The 21846-nt window shown below is 41.9% G+C and overlaps 1 protein-coding gene across 1 annotated transcript in view; it reads right to left on the reverse strand.

Annotated features, from left to right (window-relative positions):
• Positions 1-21846, reverse strand: part of plekhh1 (pleckstrin homology domain containing, family H (with MyTH4 domain) member 1) — a 177475-nt gene that overhangs the window by 143367 nt on the left and 12262 nt on the right. Inside the window, exon 2 of the mRNA XM_007907069.2 lies at positions 17839-17940. Coding sequence (XP_007905260.2) covers positions 17839-17940 — 102 coding nt within the window. The remainder of the gene's footprint in view (positions 1-17838; positions 17941-21846) is intronic.

Consider the following 21846-nt stretch of genomic DNA (forward strand, 5'->3'; position numbering starts at 1 on the left):
CTCCCTTGTGGATATGATCCGACACAAAGATTCCTAGCTTCCAGTTGCTCTAATCTCTCCAACTTTTTGGGGTCAGCTGGGTGGCTGGCACATCAAACCATAGAACCATAGAAATTTACAGCACACAGGGAAGCCATTCAGTCCATCGAGAAGAGCTTTAAGACGTATCGTCGACGTGATAAGGCGCTATTTCAAATGCAAGGATTTTTTTTATATTATGAAGGCTGTACCCGCTCTCAGAGCAAGGCATCCTTTGAATCCACCGCTCTGTCCTATTGTCATACCTGTTCAAGCCTCTGCCCTTCATATAGGAACGGGGCAATGCAGTAGAGGGACGCAGGCAGTTATATAATAATAAACCAAACCCAGGTACTGAGAGTTCCACATGTATATGGAAATTTCCCTTTCTCTGGAATGGAGTGTGCACTCTCTCCCTAGAGGGACGAACCGTGTTCACCTATTTTCTTGGAGTTTAGGTGCAGGTTGGCAAGAGGCAAGGCTTGGGGATTTCACAATGTGCATTGCTGGAATTTAACCAAATAAAATTGCGCAGTTTGCTAACGCCAACACTCAAGTCTGATTTACACTGCAATAATCATTAATATTCTGAAGATATTTTACCAATGGAAGACATTGAACGAGATAAGTTGCAGTCTTTCTTTAACATGCACAAGAACCTGCTGAAACGTCCCTAGAAACCTCCAATCTCCTATTATTCCATGACTTGCCAACTCTTCCCTCCACAACCTGCAGATTATACAGAACTCTGCAGCTTGTGTCCTCTGTCCAACCTATTTGCTCGGCGGGCACTGTCTTGTTCCTTGTCCCTCGCCCTGTCTGCCCCACCATCGGCAGTCCTGCCTTCAGCCTTTCTGCTCCCGCCCTCTGGAACTCCATCCTGGAATCCCTTCACTTCATCCCTCCCTTGCCTCCTTCAAGTCTATCTCAAGACCATCCTTTTTGACCATCAGGCATCATCGCACCCCATCCCTCTTGATTCCAACCTCCAGCTCTCAGGTGCCCAACCGATGTGAAGCGTGCTACATAGATGCAATGTGTTTGTTGTTGTTATTATTGTATTCATGTGAAAATACTTCCATTGAAGCACGGCGCTGTCAGATAAATCACCCAGTACACAATAAAACAGTTGGAAAAGACAACACCATCACCTGTGGTACCGTACAGCTGGCATCAGGAAAAAAAAACATCAGACTCTCAGACAAAGAGGGGTTTGTGAATATTGGCAACTACTAAACATAAAACCCATTCGGTCACCTTTGATGTGTTGGCTAGTTGATCATTAATAAATCATTTTCCAAGAGATGCTGCAAAGATCTAGCTTTTTTTCCAATAACATTTCAGAAATTATCTGAATACAGTAGAATGCACGATCAACAGGCTGGAATTCCCTTTAGTTGCAAGCCTGTAAGCTAGGTATCCAGGCGCTTGAATTTAATGGCCCGGAACTGACCTTCAGTGCGAACTAAGTACAAGATCCGGGAAAGTACAGTACAGACATGAGGAATATATGTCCTGCACTGAAATTTAAACAGGCTGAGGATTGGGCGGAAGAGAGGGACACATACACACAGGATTATCTGTGAGTCTGGTCTGGAAGAGGATCTCTTTGATATGGTATAATAACCCTTATATATGCTACCGTGCCTTTTCATGTCCGGAGGACATCTTAAAGTGCTACCAAACATTTAATGTAAATTATAATTGACTGTACTTGTTAGCAAAGTTGACAGCCAATTTGCGCACAGCAATGTACCACAAACAGGCATGAAGTTATTGTGGGATTGTTGGCCAGGACACCAGGAGAAACTCCTTTCTCTTTTTGAATAGTAGGATCTTTAACAACTATCTGAACAGATATCAGTTAATATCTCATCGGAATCACAGAATTATACAGTACAGAAGGAGGACATTCGGCGCATCATGTGTGCCGGCTCTTTGAAAAGAGCTATCCATTTCATTCCCACTCCCCCGCACTCTCCCCATAGCCCTGCAAACTTGTCCTCCCAAATAATGATCTACTTCTCTCTTAAAAGTCGTTGTCGAATCGGCTTCCACCACCCTTTCAGGCAATGCATTTCAGATCCAAAATAACTCGCTGTGTGAAAAAAATTCTCCTTTTAACAACTATTTTAAATCGGTGTCCTCGGGTTACCGACCCACCCACCAGTGGAAATAGTGTCTCCCTATTATGAATACCCTCATAATTTTGAAAACTTCTATTAAGTCTCCTCTTAACCTTCTCTGCTCCAAGGAGAATAATCGTAGCTTCTCTAGCCTCTCCTGGTAAATCTCCTTTGCATCCTCTCCAATGTCTTGACTGGTGCCCAGAACTGAACACAGCTGAGGCCTAACCAGCGTTTTATAAAGGGTCAGCGTTTTCTGATTCTATGCCCCTATTTATAAAGCCTAGTATCCTGTATGCTTTTTTTTAAACGGCTTTTCTACCTGTCCTGCTACCTTCAAGGATTTACTTATATGAACCCCCAGGTCTCTCTATTCCTTCACCCCTTTAAGATGATACCATCGGCTTATATTGCCTCTTCTCATTCTTCCTCTCAAAATGCATCACTTCGCATTTCTCCACGTTAAACTTCATCTGCCACGTGTTATTTTACCAGCCTGTCTATGTCCATTTGCAGTCTGCTATTATCCTCCTCACTGTTTACTACTTTGCCTACCTTAGTATCATCTGCAAAATTGTACTCCCTTTACCCAAGTCCAGGTCATTTATATGGATCAAAAACAGATCCCAATACTGGTCCTTCTGGGGCACCACTGCACACTCCCCTCCAGTCAGAAAAACAACCATTCACCACCTCTCTCTGCTTTCTGTCTCCCAGACAGTTCTGCATCCATGCTGCCACTGTTCCTTTAATACCTTGGGCTTCTATTTTGCTTACAAGTCTCTTATGTGGCACTTTATCAAATGCCTTTTGAAAATCCATATAAACGACATCAACTGCACTACCTTCATCCACCCTCTCCGGTACTTCATCAAATAAATGGATGGTACCTCTGACAATGTAACACTCCCCCAGGACTGAACTGGAGTGTCAACCTCGTCTAAATTTCCTAGTCCCCTTTTAAAGGCTTAAACCCACAACCTTTTGACTCAATGGTGAGAGTGCATGTGATCCATGGAATGTTACTGTACTGGTCTTAATATCAATATATCAATATCTACAGAAACTCTGAAAGCTAACCTTTCGCACACGTGGGTCCACCTGCTTATGCATTTTTAATGTCTGAAAATTAAACTTTTGGTCGACTTGTTTTTCTGTCTATGTGTTTATCTATATTTATATTGATGCATTTTTCACCATCTGTCCTGCTGATGGAAGAGTAACCACAGGAGCCTACTCTGAGTTTCTCAGTCCATGAAACGTTTCTTTAAATAGTGCTCAGTAACCCTATCCTCGCACACAAACAATCAATACCTGGGACACTTTAACCTCAATGTGACAATTTGCAAAACCTAACCTATTCCCTGATTAATCCAAAACAATTAAATCACTCGAGAAAAAAATCGTGCCTGGGCTCCCCTTACATTTCCTTCCTCAGCCCTCAGGTAAAACAAATCGACCCACCAACGCTGATTCGTGTGCCTTTAGAAACCACATAGTGTATGAAAAACAAGGACACAGAGATCCCCCACGTGAATACAGTTCACACAGTAATAGATTTGAAGGTGGATCTGATTACTCACTGTTCAAAATGTTTTTAAAAGAAAGGTCATTCTGCCTGTGGCCTAAGTTTGGGAAAATGACGATCAAATGCATTTTGATTTCACGAAGCCCAAAAGACCGTGTGTAAGTTAGGAAGACCTCAACTAACAGAGGTTCTCTGCCTACAAATCTATTTTTGTTTTGTTTTATTTTTGTTTTGTTTACCTGGGCAAGCGAAAAAAACATTAACATATGCTTCAAGGGTGTCCGTATTTCTTAAAAATCAGGGGTTTTATTATTGGGATTATTTGTTATCTGTCTCTACTTTTCACATCAATTGAATTAAGTCGCTAAATATCCTCTAGGAGGGAATGCCTTAATAATAGTAATAATAATAATAATAATCCTTGCATTTGATATAGCGCTTTTCACGTCGGGAGGACGTCCCAAAGCGCTTCACAGAATATACTGTAAAGTGAATTGACTGTATATTTGTGGGCGAACGCGGCAGCCAATTGCGCACAGCAATGTCCCACAAACAGTCGTAGATTGAAAATGACCAATTTAATTATTGTTTTTGGTTTTGGAGGGATTATTATTAGGCTCTGTGTGGAGTAAGGAAACTTGCCCAAGGTTTCGCCCTCTGCCTGGAATTGAACTCAGGTCTCTCACTTGCAAAGCGAGTGCTCTAACCACTGAGCTTTGTATTGTATGCTCATCTGCGAACCTTTCTGTTTACGTGTACATGTTTATGTGTGCAGCATGTGATATGTGCCTTTGTACTTTGTATTCTTTCCCCTGTGTGTATACATACAACGTATGCGCTTCAGTTTTTGTGTTCAGATTTACGTGTGTTGAAACATGTGTTTACGTGTACACGTGTGTCTCGAAAAGATGATGTTTGCTGTAATTCTAAACACCGCTTGTTAGAACCATTTGATAAAATTACAAAATTCATGTGAATTGTATTATCACATCAGTTGTGGGTGGTGTCACTTATAACAGAGGAAGCTCAGCTTTATACCTTATCCCCGTTTGTGAGACAATGCTGCGCATAAATTGACTGGGGTGTTCACCTACAAAATACACAGTCACAACACTTTACGCTAAATCCCGTGAAACATTTTGAGCATCAAATGCAAGGATCCACTAATAAAACTGTTGGATACCTGCCGGATCCTGCCTGGATGTTCACACACAAAGCCCTCCTTGGCCTCGCCCCACCCTACCTCTGCGACCTCCTAACCCCCTACCAACCCGCCCGTTCCCTCCGCTCGGCCGGCTCTGGCCTGCTCCACATCCCCCAACTCACCCCACCGTTGGCGGGAGAGCCTTCAGTCACTCTGCCCCCAACCTCTGGAATTCCATCCCCAATCACTCCGCCTCGCCCCCTCCTTAGCCTCCTTCAAGTCCCGCCTCAAGACCCTCCTCTTCGACCATGCCATCGGCCACCCCCCTTCCCCTCCCTCTCCCCCCACCCCAACCCCAGCTCGGGTCTGAAATGCTGTACTCTATCCAGCGCCTTGGGACGTGAAAGGTGCTATACAAATTTAACCTTGGTGGGCTTTCCAGCAGATTCTAAAGGATAGTGATCAAGAGCAGGAATCATGACCTATTTTTCCCTCCCCATCTCCTTCACCCTGGGCACTAAGGCCAATTGCAGACATCCCATCTTTGAGTAGCTGGCTCAGCAGAAGCCAGGAACACTCATCAACTCAGTGTGTTCTGTGAAACATCCTTAAGAGAATCTGTAAAGCGCCAGATAGATGCAGTTTCTCAACACACCTCTGTTTTGGTTAACTTGCGCGAGCTGGTTAGAATCAATCAGATAAACCAAGCAAGTCACGGAGGGTTCCGTTGTTCTGTTCTGCTTCTTGTGGTTGGAACGGAAGGTGCCACTTGATCTAACTGCCTGCAGGTGCACTTTGCTCACTGGTCCATGGCATTGTCGCTGGGAGAGTCTTTCCACTGCTCCAGCTTCCTGTATCTCAGCACGAGGATTGTATATTATTATCAGTTCAAAGAGTGCGTTAGTAGGCAATTGAACGTAACGAAAAAAGAAAAGAAGAATAGTCTTTGCGTTTGATAAGGCTGTCATGTCAAAATGTCTTAAAGTGCTTCACAGGAAATTGCTAGCAATGCAACAACTGTGTATTTTTAAGTCAGCAATTTACAGACAGCAATACCCACACATAGCCATGATCAATTTTACCTGGAAGATTGTTAGCCAGGATCCCAGGAGAAACAAAGTGTCAATGGGATGTGTTTTAACATCTGCCTGAATAGGAGAACAGGACACCAGTTTAACATTCCAACTGTATTACAGCATCTCTGACATCTCTGTCAGCCTATGAGTATTACATCCTATTGTGGGTCTTGAATGCAGAACACAAATGCAGGACACTGCCTCGCCACCCCCACAGTGCGCAAATTAACTGCCACGTTTGCGTACAAAATACAATCACTAACACTATTCAGAAAATCCTGTGATTATCCATCCTCCAAAGCTTCCATTGCTTTTACTCTTTGTGCTTCTAAATGCCTCCACCAGACCTGCGGAGACTGGTTTTGGCAAATGCTTTTAATAGGAGTTTGTTTCACGTAGCCACGATTCTGTGGAGAAACCTTCTCATCTTTAATTCTAAATTTGAGATAGCTTAGGTCTGATTGGTTTCAAATCCATTTGATGAAGGGATGGAGAACGCTAGATAAGGATAGTTATCAGAACTCCCCCTCCGAACTAATCTGAAATGGGATTGGTTTGTCAGCCATTTCCTCTTCCATGTTAGAGTATGTGTGTGTGTGTGTGTGTGTGGAGGGAGGAAGAAAAAAACTGAATGGTTATAATAATCCTTACATTTCAAGACAGCATAAAAAAGAGGACATAGGTTTAGAGTTTTAAAGGCCAATTTCAGGACAGACACCGGAGTTTTTTTCTTTACTCAGAGGGTATTCAACAACTGGAATTAGTTGCCAGGAAAGGTAGTTAAGCCAGGACCCTGGACTCATTTAAAAAGCAGCTTGATGTCATGATGGGGGGAGGAAATGGCGGATGGGAGAGAAAATGGTGGGTGGGAGGAGGAGGAAATGTAGGGTGAGTGTTCTGGAAGGATGAAATCGAATTGGGCTGAAGGGCCTTCTTCATCAAAAATCAATTTTGTGATCCTGTAAATTGAAATAGCATCTTTCATGCAAGAGAACGCTTCACGGTACTTCACAGGATTTAATGGAAAGTGTTGTGATTGCATTTTGTAGGTGAACAGGGCAGTTAATTTGCGCATAATGATGCCCACACCAGGCATGGAGTGAACTACCAATTTTCTCTGGCAGATTATTATAGCACCACACTGCAAAGTCTGTCAAAACTCCCATTGGTTATAATATATATTTAATATAATGTAATAATTATAATATATTTCATAAATGATAAATTAGGGTGTTGTTCTTGACTAATACCAATATTGGTTGACCTCATGAATGATATGGGAGAAAGTTGCTGTAATATCCACTAGGAGCCACACACGGGTGACATGGCTGGGTGAGCGGTGCAAGTAAGTTGGTTCAGATGATATATTTAATATTTTATTTACTGGGATTTGTAGAATGTGACTTTTATGTTGGAAGTGAGTGATGCAATAAGGGTGGGGGGAAGGCTCGTATTCACATTTTGCAATGGGAAGCGGCCTAGATATTGACAGCATGATGATTGATATAAGCCATATGATGATATAAGACCAGGCTGGATTATCAGGAGTTCTCTGCATATGTAAATCAACAGTTTCAGTGGTCATTTTATTTAAGAGACATTGGGAAATTTCATTTCACCATATGGAGTAATTTGGTGCAGTAAATATCTCACATGTCTTTTATAGTCTCTCATGCCTGCACTAATAAAATGCAAAAAATAAGACTCCCAAGTAAAATTTTATAATACATGCTCACTCTTCAATGGTTCCTCTGACTTGTATCTGAAGGTTGGAAAGCATTAGGAGATAGTAGCCATAAATAAATGAGATTCACAGTTCAGTAAAGAAAAAAAACAATGAGGCAAACACAATAAGAGAACAAACTTCACAGCAATAAAGTGTTAGGTTGGAGCCCGTTAATCGGAAGGAAACATTAGCACATAAAATAGCAGAGCAGCGGTGGAAAATATTTAAATTGTGAGATTGACGAAATGATGCAAATTAAATTCAGAACAGCACTTACAGATATCTGAAGTTAAGAGGACAAGCGTGCACGGGTTCAAGGTTGTAAAGGACATAGGCACAGAGAAATATTTCTTTGCAGAATGTGAGTGACAGTTAGAACAGGTTAGCAGGAAGGCTTGGACACTGGACTCACTTAAGAACCCATATATATACATGAAGATTTGATATAGTGCCACATAACAGACTTGTGAGATTAAGGCCCATGATATTCACGGCAAAATGACACCATGGATAGAGAGGGAATGGCTGAAAGACAGATTAGGAATAAATGGATATTTCCTGAACTGGTAAAACATGGGCCAGTTGGCATTTCCCAAGGACTGATTTCTCTTATTCTCACATCAGCGAGCAAGGAAGATACATTTCCCAACTGCAGTACAATCAGACCCTTGTTGACTGGGAATTGAATGATCAGAGCCAACGAGAATTGAGACAGTGAGCAGTACTAGGTCACATTCATGGGTCTCCTAATGACTGGCTACAGAATGGGATATGACAGTTTAACATAGCATGATAATAATAATAATAATCCTTGCATTTGATATAGCGCTTTTCACATCAGGAGGACGTCCCGAAGCGCTTCACAGAAACACACTGTAAAGTGAATTGACTGCATATTTGTGGGCGAACGCAGCAGCCAATTGCGCACAGCAATGTCCCACAAACAGTCGTAGATTGAAAATGACCAATTTATTATTGTTTTTGATTTTGGAGGGATTATTATTAGGCTCTGTGTGGAGTGAGGAAACTTGCCCAAGGTTTTGCCCTGACCTGCCTGGAATTGAACTCAGGTCTCTCGCTTGCATAGCGAGTGCTCTAACCACTGAGCTACAGGACTCCACAAGTGCAGTTGGCCTGACCATCCGTTCTGACAGGGAACAGATTGTACCTGTGGAAGAAGAAAGAAATCCTAGTCCGATATATTACCTATATCAATGTAATGAATGACAGTATTCAAATCCTGGCTTTCTGCTTAGTCTGGGAGACGAGTGTGTTATGGTTAGACAACCAGATGAAGCTATGTTGACAAGCCTCTGACAGGATGCTTTTGTGAAAAAAACTGCCACAGTATCATCAGGTAGGTGGTTTGGAAATTACATTTCATTTGTGTGAAGGTTTGGTATTGTTTTTTTACACACAGCAATTGGGGCATTTCGAATGACAAGTAATGTGGGTTATCAAAGTCGTTGATAATGTTGTGTATCTGATAGGGCCAGCGTTCCCTGGGTTTGTCTGTACAGTAAAAAAGTAGGTTAGATACGTGGGTGCATTACCATTGGTAGAAAGCTGGTTCCAGTACGTTCTTTCTGTTCCATTTCCTGGGGGTTGATAAATTTACCTTAACCCACTTAGATGGCACGATATTAGAATACTGGGTAAAGGGCAAGTAGCTTCCATACTTGTAGCAAGCAAAGTTTCATATTTTACTCAATTCCTTTTCATTACAAGTATATTTTCTGTTCTCAATATTGTCTTAGCCATAACATATGTTTCATGTAGATTCATAAAAATATGAGACCAAGGTTTCTGTGCACTTCTTAGTTCCCATTGGAGCTGTTTTCTCCTAATAATAATAATCCTTGCATTCAATATAGCGCTTTTCACGTCTTCTCGACGTCTCAAAGCGCTTCACAGAATATGCTGTAAAATGAATTGACTGTATATTTGTGGGCAAAACGCGGCAGCCAATTGCGCACAGCAGTGTCCCACAAACAGTCGTGGATTGAGTGACCAATTTTTCTTTTTTTTTTGAGGGATTATAATCCGCAGAAAGCAATCCTCCAATCACCAATGGAATGTCCAAAGGGACAATCCATAATGGCAAACTGTGAAAACAACACAACTTTCAAAATGGATGTCTGATGCATTTGGAAACCTATCAGCGTGATTAACAGTACCCAACCAGACTGAATGCCACCCTATCTAAAGAATAAAAAAAAATTCTGGTTAGGAAGAGGAAGAAAATCACTGGGGTAAACAAAAACTGATTGAAATCCTTGTAGCTGTTCTGAAATGATTTGTGTGATGATTCATAATCACCAGGGAAGAAAATAGAGGAAGCCACATGATCTGATACTTTCTCCAAGCTTCCTCTCACTGTATACAACAGTTACTCTTTTGATGGGCTCAGCAATAATCAATGGCCACATCTTTCACACAAGTCACTGGGCGGCACTGTGTGATCAGGCTTCTGTGCACTTTCCTACCTCCCAACTGAAGGGATTTATTTTGGTTAGCCACTGCCTGACTAATGGAGAACCACCTACATTCCAAAGAGTTTCCAGACAGAGACCCACACATGTATGTATGCCACCTTCACATGGAAATTTTCCTGTTTCTGGAATGCAATGTGCACTCTCTTCAGAGTGGCACTGCTTACCACACTTGTGCTTTGGCTTGCAGAGGAGCCAAGCGGGAAGAATCCCAGCTCCCAGTGATGTCTCTACAGTGCATGTTCAGTAGCTTTTCCCAGTTATTGAAAGACTGCTCAATCCAGGAATGAGTTATTGGTTAGAGCTTAACTGGGGTGGGGGTGGGTGAAAATTATATTTAAAATAAGAGATGAGCAGCAGCGTGTAATGAGGTGGAATCTCATCTTAAATATTAAGTTACAGGTACTTGGGACTGAGTTATATCTAACGGTTTCATCAGATGTGTACTTGTGAGTGTCAGAGCACATCAGTACTGTATTTGCAAAATGTGTGCATGTCTATGACACTGGGTATATAGTGGATATTTCAGTTAAACAGTTTCCACTGAGAGCCGTTCAGAGCCTTAAGAGCGTGTTAATTCAAAGCATAACAGGCACTGGGAGTTGTGTGTTCTACAGATTAGGTGTACATTACATAGGCTGGAAAATGTGCAATACATAGAGTAACAGAAGGAGACAGTTAACAGAGACTAAGAGTGGGTTACACTGAAAATAACAGAGATCATAGAATAGCGTGGACTAAGTGCATAATGGAGAGTACTATCGTTTAGATAAGATTGTGTTAGTCCTTTATAAAAAAAATAACCCCAGCATTTCATGTCACGAGGTCCTGTCTGCCTGTTAAACTGGACGTTAAAGATCCGGTGGTATTATTCACAAAGGTTTCTCCCGATGTACTGGCCAATAACCCCAAAATAAAATTGTCGTTCACCTGATGACTGTGGGACATGGATACGTACAAATTAGCTGCCCAGTTCACCTACAAATTAAAGTCACTACACATTACAATATATCCCGTGAAGCGTCCTTCTGACTTGACAGTTACTATAACCGAATGCTGGTATTATTATTTTTATAACAGACTGAGTATTTTATATAATGTAGTGGAGGGTGTTATATAAGGAATGCACACATGGAGAAAAATAGACAGACTGAGAACACATTGTGTGGTTGGTGAATAATAGGGTGGGAAGATATTGTTAATTTCTGGTTCAATTAATTGAAAAAAGATTGTTTTACGGTGTTTACTGATGCTTATTACTTGTACGTGTGCTTCTCAATCTGACCATGTAAGGAAACTGAAAACAAACTATGTCAAACACTGCTACATTCAATGTTTTGATATTTCCACTGAGTTAGGGTTCTGCTGTCGGATCTATCTGAGTTGTCTCTATCACTGACACTCTATTTTGCACTCGCCTGTAAACACCTGACAGCGACTCACAGACTGTCTACACCCAGGAAACAACCTGGAGCCTGAGTGATTTCATTTCCTGTAAAGGCATAAACCACAGCTATATACAGAAGGGCGGAAAGTAAAGCATTTCACCTGTGGTTAAGGTTGCTTTGCAAAGAGATTAGCAATCGCATGCATGTATAATTCTCCATCTCTATCAAGCATATTGACCTTAATATGTGGGCAGAAGCTTGGAGGGAGTTAGCGATAACGTGAAGCTTACACAGCAGCACAATGACATCATTCTCTATTGAACCTTAATATGCCTAACCTCGAGTGTGAGTGTCACAGACCACGCACAGACTATTGTTTGTTCAATGAGTACATAAGTTTTGAATACGGCATTTATAATTCACAACAAACGGAATCAGCTGAACGTATTTAGACCCCTTCAGTAACCCTCTGTTATTTTCCTGGTGTAGGTCCTGTACTATATTTTGGGTTGTATTTTTTCTGATCTTCGTCAGATAATACCGAAGTTTGTCTTTAATTCTTTTTATTGATTTTTTGGGGGGGATTACAAAATGGCAACTTCGACTGACCTGGGTTGTCAGGTCATCATTGTCATCACTTCCTGCGCAAGAAATAGACGCCATAAGTCGTACTTCCTGCGCAAAAGTAGACACCATAGACGTCACTTCCTGTGCTTCGTGTGCAAGAAAGAGCGCATAGGGAGTGATGCTTATGCTGACCATTTTTGATGTTGACATTTTATGGAAAACTCAGTAAAAATCGATCCTCGCACTATAATTTAGACCCAGGTGGGGAGGACTCCAACCTTTTGGCGGCTGAGGGCTGGATGCTGGATTTGAGAAATATAGAAATCCTAGGCTTTAAATTGCGTAACGGTGTGACTTCATTTCACTATATTTTAGTTACAATACAAACTTTAAATAGACAATGTAAAATAATTCATGCAAATTTTAAAACAATAATACAGCCAGTGATGAGTTATCTGTCTGTGTGTGTCTCTCTCTGTCTGTGTGTGTCTCTGTGTGCCTCTCTCTGTCTGTGTGTCTCTGTGTGTGTGTGTGTCTGTGCGTGTCTCTGTCTGTGCATGTCTCCCTCTGTCTGTGTGTGCCTCTCTCTGTCTGTGTGTGTCTCTGTGTCTCTCTCTCCTGTTACCAGTTTGAAGTGATCGACAGGTTCTGCAGCTAATCGGCGTCTCACGACACTGTTTTCCCCACTGTGTCAGATCAAGCCTGGGCTCCGACACACAGTCCGGCTGCGTTCGTGGGCTGGATGAAATCATCCCCCGGTCCAGATACGGCCCATGGGCCGCCAATTGCACCACCCTGCTTTAGACCCATCCAGTTCAGCCAGGATTTCAGTTTCTGATCGCTGTCCATTGATCCCTGCTGGAACAGATACTTGTGGTGAAGGCAGGACTGCGTGTTTTTAATGTGATGTCTCTCACAATCAAATGGATAAACCAACATACTGTATCTCGGCTTAAATATGAAGCAAGCTACCAGTGGGTGAACAATAACTGTATCTCAGCCCTTTTGAAAAGAGACAATAATTTTAACGTAAGATTGGGGAAATGCGAGTTCTGGTAGGAGGCTTGGGTACACCCTGAAATGTATGTTTCTCAGTGGTTTGGGGTATTTTAGGGTATGAGAGACAGAGAGTAAGGGGTTTCAATTTGAATTTTATCGTAACATATTTATTGCGTCATAACTTTATCGGGCCATATCTCATTTTATGATTTTATTGTTGATCTTTTCCTCTCTCGGGTATTTTTGGGGTTAATTTCAAAATAAAATTTTGAAAACTCTCTTCGTAACCAAGCCACAGGAAACAGGAAAAGCGCTGACTGCACTTTGCAGAGCAAGTTCTGCGTACCATGACTTATCTTGCTTCGGATCAAGGATGGAGGTGTGGATGCCAGGTTATCCAAAATGCACAGATGTGCAATCTGTCACTAACAGAAAATCTGCTGCTACATTTGATGTAGTGCCTTATCACGTTGTTCACATGTCTGAAAGCTTCACGGAATATATTGTAAAGTCAATTGTGCACAGCAGTCGTGGGTTGAGTGACCACATTTTTTTATTTTTGGGGGGGAAGTTTTATTACCCCCTGGAAAGCGATCCGCCAATCGACTAACAACTGGGTTCCTACTTATTGCTAAGTAAACCGAGGTGCGTGGAGTAAGGAAACTCGCCTAAGGTTTCCAAAGTGTGTATCAGTATTGTGCCCTTGAATCAGGTGAGTCATGTTGTTAAAAGAAGCTGACCCCTGCCCACTATACATGGAAAGAAGTGCTGATTGCACTACACCAATCTTGCCGTCGGTTTTGACCACAGTGTTTATTTTTGCTGTGAAGCCCGATAATAAACCTCACTCAAGTGACAGAAATACATCTTACATTTTTTTGTCTGAGAAACAACTCCAAAGTAGCTTTTTCACAGTCGGCAGAAATCAGCCACTGCCTGATAAAGGAATTTCCCGCAACCTACTTTCACAACTGTTACGCCGATGAAATAAATGCAATACACTGAACAATAACATATAGTATTTTCAATACACTATGCACATTTAAAATCAGGATTAAATTATGGTTAAATTTAAATGCAAATTAGTATAAAATGTCAATATACATTGTACCACAGAATGGTAATGGTACTACTTGTCCAGCTAGAGCCACTGTGCTTATTAGGGCTTTGTCTCGATTGATACCTGGTCTAAACTCTAAATCTGCCTTGGATTAATATAGAGGTTAGTTTTCCCAGATATGTTCTGTTGGAAACAATTCAGCCTCTAAAAAAATTGCTTATCCCTCCTCTAATCTCTTTGCGTAGACATAACTTGCTCCACACCTGGGCCTGAGTGAGAATGCCAAGTTAGTGCCAGCTCGTGCTGAATTACAGAAAGTCTGTGCTTATGGGCGAAGACTATCTCAGTTCACTGCACATGGGACCCTTTCAGTTTACAGGGAATGGAGATTGTCATTCTATTCGAATGGGTTGAATTCAAACACAGGATTTGAAGGTGAAAGGACAGTGTGCCAAAACCAATATGCCAACCAGTCTCAAGATATTTTCAGCCCTGAATACACTAAGCACGTTTGTATGCAACATATCAGATTGTAGTTATCTTTGCTGATCAAATGCTTGCAGCTGGGGAGGAAAATGCACTCAAAAAGGGAAAACAACATAAGAAAATAGCACAAGTGCCAGAAAAAGACTCTTGGGACATTACATCCATCTCATGTTAGGAATCCGACATACATCTTGGCCAACTTGTGACATGCTCCAACTGAAGATCACCTTAAAACAGTGTTCCTGCAACTTGAAGAGACTGTTCAATGGCTTTTACAACCCCAATATAATTGTTACATTACTTAAGATATGGCTAAAGAATGACATCTGCCATGGCTTTAATAATAATCTTTACATGATAAGTTCCTGGTGTTGGAGGAAAAAGTGAGTCTACGAAGGTGCAGGAGGAGATGAACTCAAATCAAAATTGGATCAGTGTTAACATCACTTCAGAGAAGAACAACTGGAAATATTCGCACTGAGGTGGTTTTTAGACTCTACACTGTTGAAATAGAGCAAAAGCAACTACAAAATCTGTCCAGTAAAAATCACAATTTGTGACGCCCACTTTCTCCAATGTAGCCAACATTACACAAATGGTCAGTTCACTCGTCTAATACTTAAAATGACACGAGACATTGGGCAACAGAAGATCATTGCTAATATTTTACTGGTTAATAAATAAGAGTTCACTGAAGATCAGTTATTTGTTGGAAAGGAATGGACTGTAAATGAAAACTCGACCTTGTGGACAGAGTATGCCTTTTGGAAGGGCAATGCACTCTGAAGTGTTGTGTTTTGCTGTGTCAACTCTGGTTTCTGAAAAATAAGATCGTTGCAAAACCCAAAATTGCAGCATTTCCCAATCTAAATATTCCCCACACTTTATTCCATGCCAAAAACCTCAGCATGTTTCAATGCAAAATCTAAAAATACGGTTTCTTGCCATGTTCAAAGAAAGGTTGTAAAGTAATTTATTGAAGGCTGTGGTACCTGACAGGTGTGGTTTTAGAGCTGTCAAGTGTCCTCCAACATTGTCACGTGATCAATCAGTATATTTGTGCCCAGGCAGTTGCTCGAGGGTGGGTGGGAAAGGGAGTCACAGCGAGCTTGTTCTTATCCAAGGTTCACACGAGTTCACTTTCTGGCTTGAAATACTGGATGGCAATCAGATGACTGATTTTCCTCTCCCTTACCCAAGGGCATTAATTGCTGTTGTGGCAAAGTTCAACTAACATAGCACAGACTAAGAAATAAACCTGCAACCTTTTGATCTGTATGGTTTAGTGCTACCAGGACTGCACTTTCACCCACTGGGCCCAAAGGAAGCTCTGAATTAGTCATCTGTAAACACGTCTGTTAAATGAACCCGCAATTCATTCGATGTTAAAGGAAAGCTGCAGAGTTAGTTTCGTGAAATGCCCATGATTCGGAAGCTTTTGTCAATTATTAGTTAACTCTTTGAGGCCCAGAACAATACTGCCACTCCTCAGTGAAACAAGGATCTTTAGATTCCACAGTTTACATAGTCAGGAAAACCAAACAAAGTCTCAGGATCAACGCCAATTTTAAAGAAAACACTAAAAAAATTATTAATTCTCTGACAAAAACATATTTCAAAGCAGGACTTTTCATCTACATTAAAAACAGAGGCAAGAGCTTCCTCATTCTGTTATGTGCCTGTGTTACCCTAAGGGTTTGGTGCACTTCTGCTAAGGACATTCCAACAGATTACTAATCTTCGCATTACTACTAGAGAGAGAGGTTTGAATGTGGCTGGAAGCTTATACCATGTCTCTATTTGTCCAGTGCTGAGGTTTTATGTAGAATAACTGTCATGTCTAATACCTCTAGTTTCCTGTGGCCAATCTGCACTCACTGGCAGCTGAATTGCTCTTATTCAGTCCAGCTTTCAAGACAAGATATTGCGCATAGAAGAAAGAGTAAGCGAGTAATGTAAATCACCTCATTTCTTCCACAGACCATGTATCATATGATCTATCAGGAACTCTCGTCAACCTATTTTAATCTTCCAAGGGAAATTTCTGCAACACTTATTCATGCCGCCCCCCATCACCCAGGTATCCCACTCACCTACCCACCCACCTTCTCCTCTTTCATACCTACATGCTCCCCTTGGTGACATCATCCGCAGACATGGGGTCAACTTCCACATGTATGCGGATGACACCCAACACTATCTTTCTGTCTCCAGCCTCAACTCCAGGATCACTGCTGTCCTGACAGACTGCCTGTCGGACATCAAGTCCTGGATGAGAGCAAACGTCCTACAGTTGAATGTGAACAAGACTGAGGCCCTCCTGATTGCCTCACGTCAGCGCCTCAGCACCTCAGGCTCTGGCAGCATCAACCTCCATGGTTGCACGATTCAACTCACCGAGCCAGTCAGGATTCTAGGTGTCTGTTCAACCCTCAATTGCCTTTTCTTCCCCACATCCAAGCCATGAATTGCTCTGCCTTCCCTCATCTCCGTAACATCACCCGACTCCGCCACTACCTCACCCTTCAGGCCGCTGAAACTCTTGTTCATGCCTTCATCACGTCCGGGCTCGACTGTGCAAATGCCCTGCTTGTCGGCCTTCCCAACTCCTCCCTCCACAGGCTGCAGATAATCCAGAACTCTGCAGCCCATGTCCTCTCCCGCACCAAACTCCGTGACCCCATCTCTCCCATTCTCGCCCAACACCATTGGCTCCCTATCTTCAGAGGATCCAATCCTGGTCCTCACCTACAAAGCCCTCAGTGGTCTCATCCCACCCTATCCCTGTGACCTCCTACCCTACCAGCCTGCCCAGCTCCCTCCGCTCAGCTGGCTCCAGCCTGCTCCACGTCCCCCGACCCAACCTCCCACCATTAGCGGGAGAGCCTTCAGCCACTCTGCCCCAACCTCTGGAACTCCATCCCGCAATCTCAGCCAATTGCGCACAGCAGTGACCCACAAACAGTCATGAATTTGTGACCAAATTATTATTTTTTGAGGGGAGGGATTATTAACCCCAATTAGCGATCCCCCAATCGACTAACAAATGGGTTCCTACTTACTGCTAGGTAAACAGAGGCGGATAGAATAAAGAAACTTGCCTAAGGTTTTGCCCCGCCCAGTAAACAAACCTGGGTCCTCTCACTTGCGAGGTAAGCACAATAACCACTACCCTACACAACTCCACAATCACAACGTTCCAACTAGATTTTCATTATTTTCATTTACCTGAGAACATTCAATCCTCTTTGCAGAAAATACGCGTTCAGCTCTTTCTAACAGTTCTGATTGACACAGCATGGACCACTGGATCTGGCTCGTTCCATAGCTCTGAGGAAATAAGAAGAATCCAGTTACTCCCAATAAATTACTGATTTACTAAATTATTGCAGAAATTTCAGTGCTCTAAGAAATCACTGCTGAATTGGTTGTGTTACTAGCTTCACATATCCATCGTCTTCGCCAGGTTCCAGTAACTCCCTGTGAATCAATTAAGATGCTCAGTCTTACCTCTTCGACCATATGGACAGTCATCTACCTTCTTCTCCACCCTGCATTATAGTTGTAAAGTACTTTGAGAGATTATCCTTTGTGAAAGGTTCTATATACGATCAAGATTTTGTTGCATTGACTTTGCAATATAAATCCTGACAACTATTACTATGTGCCTATAACGAGTGAAAAAATGCAGACCAGGACACCATACGTTTCTCTCTTATTATAAAGAATCTAAATTTTACCTTTTTCTAGCATCTTACAAGTGTATGTCAAAACATCTCAAAGCATTTGATTATTGTTAATTACTTTTCTATAGGAAAACATGACAGCCACAAATTATCAGATCAAATTATCATACTATAAGAAATTCTTTTCGAAAACTGCCATGACATCTTTAGTGTCCACTTGAGGACATCTCATCCGAACGACTCCAATATTGCAGCGCTTTCCCAGTGTTGAACTGCAGTGTCAGCCTAGACTGTTAGCTCAAGTTTCTGATGCAGGGATTGAAACCACTAATAGGTGAGTCACTAACACCGACACCAAGCTAACACCAACAATCCCAAAAAATCAGACCCCTTCCTATTTATTTACCCTGATTCTAGTACAAGAATTAGATTCTTTCTATACTCTATCACAACTATTACAACAGCACATCTTAGACTCCAAGCTTATCTTATAATGAAGTAACCTGATGATGTGTTTAAAATGGCATTTTCCCCCATTTTAAGCACACATCTTCAAAGTCTTTAGACTTCCCAGCGAGAGGAATTTAATTTGATCATTCTTGTGTAAGATTATAAAACGCGCTCTGTTATTTTTATTTTGATTGAATAAATTTTAAATGGGCTGCGGTCTGAACATTGCCAAATTGGTTATTTTTAGCTGATTATAGAGTCTTGATCCAAGCATAACATTTGTTGGCAAAGTGGTCAAGTGTTTATCAAGATTCCAGAGTTTTGTTTTTAAAAAAATTCATAACCAAAGAATATGTAAGGAATATGCAGAAGCTTCTCACTAAAGGCAACATTGCATTTAAGAATTGAAGAGGTCCTTATATCCATTTTTTTATATAAACCAGAGCAAAAGACTAGATCCTTCATCTTTTATAGTAATTTTTTTACCAAATTAGTCACTGGTTTTATTGGTCTAAGTATGAAAAAGTAAAGGCAAACAAGTCTGAATATTGCTCTAGGCTTGAAAGGAAAAACATTTTTATGCATTAAGTATAAGGTTATGAAATTATCTTCCCAGTTCAGCTAAATAGAGCACAGTAAATGGCACAACTCATTATAAATGTTTTCTGGAATTAATTTATGGAATCATTTGCAAGCCTTGATCAGTAATATTTGGCTTTCGCTGTTGCTGGGTGTACAGAAGGCCTGGTAACCCACAGAGGGGTATGTGTATTCACCCACAGTAAAGAAGTATAAAGGATAGGTCAGCGTATTTTTTCTTTTGTCCCTTGTGGACATCTTGGCAGTGCATGGGATCTCTGGGCAGATGCAGAATATCTCTTGGCTACCCTGGCTGGCAGCTTGAGAGGAGATCTTGGCAGCTCTCGTGCATTTCTTGGCAAACCTGACGAGCCTGGTTGATGTTTTGGCAGCCCATTAAACCTCTTTAACTTGAGGAGATATAGTCTGCATTTGATTACTTGGAAATGGATGATAATATGGCAATAGTGCATCAGCCTGGCTCAGTGGCAGCACTCTTGCATCTGATTCGGAAGGTTATGGGTTCAAGACTTTTTGTACAGGAGCCGGGTACAAATCTGGCTATGACTAAGTTCATTTTCTCTTTACAAAGTTTTTTTTTCATGCCAATATGTACCATGTAAAACAATTAGACATTGCCACTTGGCACAGAGGCATTCTTGCCTCTGGGTCAGATTGTTGTTGCGCCATGACCCATCAGGACTCCAGCTCATGTCTAAGATGAGACTCCAGTGCAGTACTGGGGAAACACTACATTGCCAGAGGTATCATCCTTCCAAAGAGAAGTTCAGGTGGACATTAAATAGTATCTCATGATACTGTTTCAAAAGAGCAGGGAGTCCAACAATCCTCCGCATAAATTGGCCATTCACTTACTGTGGGAGCTGGCTGTATAAATTGACTGCTGTTTGTCTGCAAATACAGTTTGAACACTGCACTCTGTAGACACTACATCAGATGTTTTTGCATTTATTGGGGTTGCCGAGTGCGGCATTACCGCAAGGGGAAGGAAAGCCTCATATGGCAACAAACTGGTCCTTTTATTTAAGACACATTCCGAATAAAGTCTTCAAAGTCAGAATGAAGGCTGAAGGCTGCTGTTATCAAGTCAGCAAAAGTGACTAATTGCAATGCGTGGTGACTGACAACGAAGATTTAGTGCGCTGAAGGTTTGAGGTTAAATTGCCCTTTAAGAAGAAAAAGATCTTGAAAAGAAGTAGTTACAGTGTGGAAAATAGTAGCACTGATATGACTCACTCCTACACCGACATTCAAGATAAGGAAAGTGAGAGTGAGGGACCCAATGCTGAGAGGGGATTTTCTGGTGGTACATGTGAATGTTAAATGGATATTTTTGCCAAATAATATTCTAAATGTGGAAGTGGTAATAAGGCATTTAAACAGAACCTTCCCAGCTACCCTTTTTTTCTTTTAGCTTATCCTTTTGCAGGAAAACCACTAAGGGATTATGTAATAGATTTAAAATTGTTATTATGTCTCTGCTGGAGATGTAAAGCCCCCGATTCCCCCGCCCTGCTTTTTCAATACAGTGTTGGGGGTGCTGCATTGTTTCAGACACTGTCGCTCAAATGAGTCATTAAATCGAGGCCCCATCCACTCACCTATTCCAATAGCTCTTCTTGAAATGAAAAAGCAGTTTCTCCCAATGTTCTGGCCAACAATCTCCAAAGAAAATTGGCTTCATGGCTGTTTGTGGGACTTTGCTGAGGCATAAGATGCTCCCAAACCTCATCCGTCATTTACAAGTCGAGCACTAGTTTATTTTTTCTCTGAACGTTGATGGACATAGATTTTTATCCAAACTGAGAATTCCATGCATCCCATCAACACATGGAAATTCCACAGATGGATTGTTGGAATGGAATGTGCACTCTCTTCCTGGAGGAACTCATCCTGCTTACTTAATTCCGGAAAGTATTAGGCGGAGGTTGGCAAGAGCCAATGTTTGGGGAAGCCAGCGTGTGCGTTGGGAGTAACTGCTGGAGTCTAACCAGCTAAAACCCGCAGAGCTGGCCATTGATATCACTATCTGGTAGCTTTCCTGCTGATTATCCAGCTAAGACTACCCTACCTGTTAGGGCTTTGGCTTGCAGGATTAACAGGAGCTGAGTGGGAGGATTCCTTGTCCCCAGTGACTGGTCTGCCCTTCCAAGTCCTGGCGGTGAGCCAGGCTGGCTGTGTTGTCATCAGCAGTGCCCTGGAATACTGTAGACCCGCCTGGCTACCGATACCACAGAGGGTGGGCTCGGTTCTGACATTCCATTACCAAACATGTCATTTTGGAGCAAGTTCAGCTCCAAGGAACCTCAGACCCCAGTTACCCCAGAGTGTGTGCTGGAGTTTAACCAACTAAAACTGCATAGCTTACTAGAAAGCACTGTCTAACAATCTTCCGGCTGATTGTCTAAGACTACCCTAACCATTAGGGCTTTGGCTGGCATAATTATGAGAAGCTCAGTGGGGAGAATCTCTGCTGCTGAGAGTCAGCCTGACTGGTTTG

Source organism: Callorhinchus milii, unplaced genomic scaffold (genome assembly GCF_018977255.1).
Source record: "Callorhinchus milii isolate IMCB2004 unplaced genomic scaffold, IMCB_Cmil_1.0 Scaffold9, whole genome shotgun sequence".
Taxonomy (NCBI): Eukaryota; Metazoa; Chordata; class Chondrichthyes; order Chimaeriformes; family Callorhinchidae; genus Callorhinchus; species Callorhinchus milii.